This window comes from Coloeus monedula (genome assembly GCF_965178545.1).
Source record: "Coloeus monedula genome assembly, chromosome: 20".
In the NCBI taxonomy this organism is placed as follows: domain Eukaryota; kingdom Metazoa; phylum Chordata; class Aves; order Passeriformes; family Corvidae; genus Coloeus; species Coloeus monedula.
The window spans coordinates 2,156,027-2,162,026 of NC_138800.1; the positions used below are offsets into that span (position 1 = coordinate 2,156,027).

The 6,000-nt window shown below is 56.3% G+C and overlaps 1 protein-coding gene across 2 annotated transcripts in view; it reads right to left on the reverse strand.

Annotated features, from left to right (window-relative positions):
* Positions 1 to 3,958, reverse strand: part of AUTS2 (activator of transcription and developmental regulator AUTS2) — a gene marked incomplete at both ends in the record, with an annotated part of 761,383 nt that extends 757,425 nt beyond the window's left edge. For both annotated transcript variants that reach the window (XM_082294494.1, XM_082294493.1), the window contains one exon: positions 3,668 to 3,958. In XM_082294494.1, the coding sequence (XP_082150620.1) occupies positions 3,668 to 3,958 (291 nt within the window). The remainder of the gene's footprint in view (positions 1 to 3,667) is intronic.
* Positions 3,959 to 6,000: the final 2,042 nt, after the last annotated feature.

Below are 6,000 nucleotides of genomic sequence, written 5' to 3' on the forward strand. Positions count from 1 at the left end.
CAGAAAACCTGAAACCAACTGCTTACTCCATAGGGATGGTCAGAGCTGACTCAGGAAACATAAAGTACTTCCCAGGCTTTAAGCCATCTTAACATTCAAGTCAGATTTCCTTTCTCATCACAGCAAACCATCTTCACCATGGCATGTCAAGAGCCATGTCACATCAGCCTCCTGCCCAGACACCTCCGCACCAAGGGGTAGGAGAGAGACAAACATCCTCCTGAAATCTCACCTCACCAGAGAGCTCTGCCAGACGCCTCCTTGCCAGCACTGCCAGAGCACATCATGGAGAAAGTCACTCCAAGGGATTGATTTATCACATTCTGAGAAATGACCTTTCCCTGTCAAACCGGTGTCTAAAATGCCCACCTGAGTTTGAAGAACCTCTCATGCTATTACTGCTGGTAACAAACACACCAGCAGTGCAGCACAAGCTACTCCAAGCTGGGAAAAGCAGTCAGCTCGACAAGCCACCACTCACACTAACATAGGTACAGAGTGTCTGTGCCTTCCTCCTTTTCCCAGGCTGGGACATTTGGAGAGGTCAGGGCAGCAACATGTGAGGGGAACTGCTCTGGAGTGAACCACAGAGCTTGCTGCTGTCAGCCCAAGGCCACTTGCAGGAAAATCTGGTCAATCAGATCAAATCGTAGGACCACATCTCAGCTGCTTTACTACAGATTAAGGGCTGGTTTCTGAAGGTTGAGGCTCCAAAATGCTCCCCAGAGTAGGGGACAGGCCCGTACTGCACACAGCTACAATCAAGTCTTGCAAGGCCAGGCAAGGATCAGTCCAGCCATATCTGCAAAGACACTGGAATTGCTCAATTCTTTCATGAAGGAAATAATCCACAATGAGATCCCACTGTCTCCATTTAACTCCCTCTTCCTCTGTATTCCCCACACAAACATTAGAGACATCAAGGTATGGGGGTGCCATAAATGCAGAGACAGATAACCACAATTTACACTTGAGAAGTATGAGAAGGCTACTGACACCTGGACAGAAAAGCAGTTCCCAGAGTGGGAGCTGGTTAAAGTTTTGCTTCAAGGGATGGGAACTTTTATCAACATAACCATAACAGATTGGATGACTCCTCCTGAAGTTACAGCGGCATGGGATCTGTGTTCTTGTGCACCACCTGTGCCCCTTTGCCATCTACAAGCTTCTCACAACCTGGTATTTTGCACAGGTTGGGCTTTTTCAGTCACTCCAACCAACAAAAAGCATTTAGTACAAGACAGGTGAAATCAAGCTGCATGAAAGTTCTTGCTCCTTTTTTTTGCAACCTCACACCCAGCCAACCCACACCCCTCCAGCTGCAAGCATGTCCCCAGAAGCAGAGAGCTCAGCCTTGACCCTCCACGGCAGCTGTCCCCACCTGCATGAGCCACCATCCACCTGTGCCCCCTCTTCTGAACTGTGGGCTTAGGTCCTGCAGTGGGTGAAGATGTTCTGCATTTTCCCTCTCACAGATTTTCACACCAAGCAGACAAAATACTGTCTCTGCACCCTTTCAGCTGTGCTAAGCCTGAGAAAGTGCTGAAGTTGAAGCACAAAGCATGGGCTGGCAAAGTCTTGTCTACATTCTGGGCATGAGTGTCTTCTATAACCTGGGGAAAACCTCCATGGCCTCCGACAAGCTGGGGGCAGACCCACAGCATGAGATGTATGAATACCAGGACATGTCTCCACAGCACCCAAAGCTTCTTGACCCAACTCAAACACATTCACACCTAAACATCTCACAAAGCTGAAGTATCTCTCTCTACCAGCCACTCACAACCTCCTCACCAACACCAGAATTACAACAAAAACTTCAGGCTGCTACATGCAACACACAGAGTAATTCCTGCCACGCTGGGCTTGTGCCTTAGACACCTTCATCTCCCTCTGATCTTCAGAAACAAGTTTCTCAACATACATACGGAGCTGCAGGAAAAAGCACCTAACAACGATTTTGTGACATTATTTCTTAACGCAGCATGAAATCGTTAGGTCAAAATGTGCCACCTATCACATGAACATTAAAAGTATGTCAAGTCTCAGTGTGCAAGCTATTGTTTTATCTGAATGTGATATTAGCTGGCAGAACTGGGTAATGTATCTGTGCTCCTTTTTAGTGATACAGGATTACAAGAGAATGCAAGTAGTAGCCATGCTTGGCTTGGCAAAGAGAAGAGAACACAGCAATTATTTTCAAGTTGAAAATAAATAAGAAGCACAATAAAGACATTTTCTAAAATGCCCTACCAAGTTCTAAACTTGCTCTTCATTTCCTCTCCAAAAAGGACTACAGCCAAATTCTCGAGTCTGTATTCCCATAAAACCCTTAAAGACACAAACTGGGGCTTTGTTTGAGGAAAACCAGAATTTTGTTCGGAACAGAAGCATACAAATCTCACTCCTGCCAATAAACATGTATTCACACTTTTGGTCTCTCCGGTTTGAGCAGGGCACTTGTGGATGGGCTCACCAGGTGAGAAATGGTGGATAAATTGAGTCTGGACATTACCTCAGCATTTGTTCCTTATTTCTTACATGCGTCCAACACCAACCATGTGGAGGTTTGTTGGAGTGAACAAATCCTCCCTTAATTACACCAGAGTAAGTTCTGTTGGAGGCATAGTGTAGATGGATACAGGTGTAACCAAGGAAAAAATCTGTCCACAAATCAAAAAACAAAACAAAACAAAAAACCCGAAAATGCCACTAAGTATTCCTGGCTAAATATTTAAACAGCTTAAAAGCTACACCGATTTTTTTTTTTTTTTTTTTTTTAAACAATCAGCTTCACCTCTGCATTTATTCTGACAGTTCATCATCGTCCCAGTTGTGACTCCAGTGCACGTAAACCCAAATAAATCTGCTTTTCACTACAGCAAACTTCTCCTGGTCAGAACTTACAAACAAAGCCCTTCAAACACACGGGCTGGAGGCTCCCTTCCATGGCAGCATCACCACCACGACCCTGGCCGGGCTGACAGCGGTTCCACGGTCGCGAGTGGGTGGGTGGAGAGAACACGGAAAGGCGAGGCCGGGCCGGGCGGAGGGAAGCGACGCCCGGGAAGCCCCGCACGGCTTCGCCTCCCTCCGCCCGGCCCGGCCTCGGCTCTCCCACCCCCTTCGTTCGCACTGGGGGATGACTAGAGCCGCCCACCGCGGGGCCCACTCGTGACATGCCAGCAGGGAGCGCGACAGGCCGGGCGCCCCCCGCCCGCAGCAGCACCACGAGCCGGGAGAAACACGCGCGGCCGCCCCCCCCGCGGCCCCGCGGACACGAGTGGGCGGCCCCGCCGGGCCACGGCGGCGCGAGAAAAGTTTGATCCGTGGGAGGGGAGGGGAAGCGCCGCCGGGGGACCGCGCACAACTCCCCGCTCCCCGCGCGGGGGGATGCGGGCCGGGGGGATGGCCCCAGCCCCGCCGCCGCCGCCCGCCGGGAGCGGCGCGCCGGGCTGCAGGTGTCGGCGGCAGGAGGGAGAAGGGAGGGTAGCGGGGCACCCCGGGGACGGGGAGGGGGCGGCGGGACCGCCCCCGCGGGCACCCCCGGCGGGCCGGCCCGGGGACCGGGGTCAGGGGCGGAGGGGTGTCCGGGGGGGGCGCCGCGGGGACTCCCCCGCCGCTGCCCCCACACAATGAGGCGCACACAAAGCGCCGCCGCTCCTACCTCCAGCGCCTCGAAAGTGACGAAGCTGGACATCGCGAAACCGTCGATAATGTCCTCTTCGGCCGAGGAGGACTCCCGCCGCTTCCTCCGGGGGGGCCGCGGCCGGGACGGCGGCGGGGGCCCATTGTCTTCCTTCTCCGAGCCCGAGGAGGAGAGCGCGGCGGCCCCGGGGCCGGCGGCCCCGCCGGCAGCACAGCCGCGCCGCCCGCCTTTGGCTCGCCGCTCCCGGTCGCGCTGGGACCGCGATCGCCGCTTCTTCCGAAGCCCGTTGCATCGCGCCGGGCCATCCATGTCTCTCGCCGGCTCTCCCTCTCGCTCTCGTCCCCCCCCGCCCCACCGCAGCCACAAATCCGGCTCCCCCGGCGGAATAACGGGGGAGGGAGGGAGGGAGAGAGGGAAGGAGAAAGGGAGGGAGGAGAGGACAGCAAGGGGGTGGGGGGGATGAAAGAATCCGAGTGCGGTTCCACCACCACCAGCAGCAAGCACCAAATGTAAGAGATTCCTATAAGCGAGCCAAGGAAAGTAATGGCTGATCTCAGGTCGCCTTTGTAAAAAAAAAAAAAAAAAAAAAAAAAAAAAAAAAAAAACGGAGAGAAAGGGGGAAAAAAAGCCTCACCAAGCAGGCAATAAATCAGAATAGCGGAATGCTTTGATCAAGGGGCTGGGAGGGCGAGGATCTTCGAGAGAGAGGAAAAAAGGCTGAGAAGAAGGGGGGAAAAATAAAGAAAGGAGACCCGCTGGAAGGAGGGAGCTCAGAGTATTTCCTTGCACAAAATTTATTTTCTTTCTTCCTTTCCTCCCCAACTAAAAGAAGTTCCAGGGGGGGAAAAATATATATGTAGATGTACGGAACTCCCTTTCTGTCTGCGTGTGTGTGTGTGTGTGCAGGGAAGGGTGCAGCCTTCCCCTCCCCACCAACACGCACTCCTCTCCCCCTCCTCCTTTATCTCCCTGGATCAAACACAATAATAATAATAATAATAACGATGCATCCAGATGCAATTTTCTCAGGCACCGACCAGGGATGGACTCGGGAGTGGAGATCAGATCCCAGCCCGGCCCCTCCAAAAACAAAACCAAACAATAAAAAAGAAAAAAAAAGAAAAAAAAAGAAAAAGAGAAAAAGGGGAGGAAAAAGAGCCCCAAAACACGCCCACCCACCCCAGCTATTAATACGGATCAATCATGGCAAATTCATCGTATTAATTGTGGCGAGGAGGGGGGTGCTGGTGGTGGTGACAATAGATCCGAGCGGAGGGAAGGCGGCCCCCAGGAGCGGCGGCGGCCACAACAACACGGCTGGAGCCCGGGAGCGCGGCGGCGGCGGCGGCGGGCGCGGCGGGGTCGGTGCCCGCCCGGGCGGTGCCGGTGCCGGTGCCGGGGGGCGCCCGCCGAGCCCCGCGCGGGGCGGTCGCGGTGTCGCCCCCAGCGGCCGCGCGGCCCCGCGCCGCTCACGTGACCGCCGCCCCGCCCGCTCCCCGCCCGGCGGCGCGCGAAATGCGGCGCCCCCGCCGCGCGAAATAAGTCTCGGGCATGCGCGGGGGGCCTGCGCGGTGGGGTGGCCGGCACGCGCTGTGGCACCCCCGCACGCCGCCCCTCACACGGCTCCCCTCACGCCGCCCCCCTCACACCGCCCCCGGCCCCGGCCGTGCCCGTCCCGCGCTGCCCCAGCACCGCTCCGTCCCTCGGGCCAGGCAGGGATGTCCCCGCGGGACCGGGATGCCCCCGCGGGACCAGGCAGCGCGTGGAGGGCGTGAAGTCTCCCTCTCTGGAGACATTCCAAACCCACCCGGACGTGTCCCTGTGTCACCTGCTCCGGGTGACCGTGCCGTGGCAGGGAGTTGGATTGGGTGATCTCCAGAGGTCCCTTCCAACCCCAGCTATTCTGTGGTGCCGTGATTCTGTGTCCAGCCCTTGTCCCTCTGCGCGGTCTCCTTCCCTCAGGGTCCGGGGCTGCCTCAGGTGATCGGCCCTGACGGCCTCGGCTGCTGCCGGGCGCTGCCCCTGCCCAGCCTTGTGGTGGGCTTTGCTCCTGCTCCTGGCTGTCCTTGAGGGGAGCCCGCGCCCCTCTGCCCCGGGATGGCGGCTGTGGCCCTTGCCGGGTTGACCCTCCGACATGAGTGGCACAGATGTTGAGGTTGCGGGCAGAACAACCTGTGGCCGCCCACCTGCAGCTCACCTGTCCTTGGCTCTGCCCTTCCCACGCCGTGTGTGGCCTTTTGTCTGCATCAGCCTCGGCTTTGTTGTCTCCCCTCTTCATGTTCCCGGGTCCGTGGTATTAGGGCATATTGCCCGTGTCACCTCAGCAGCAACAGGGCTGTGGAACGAACAAA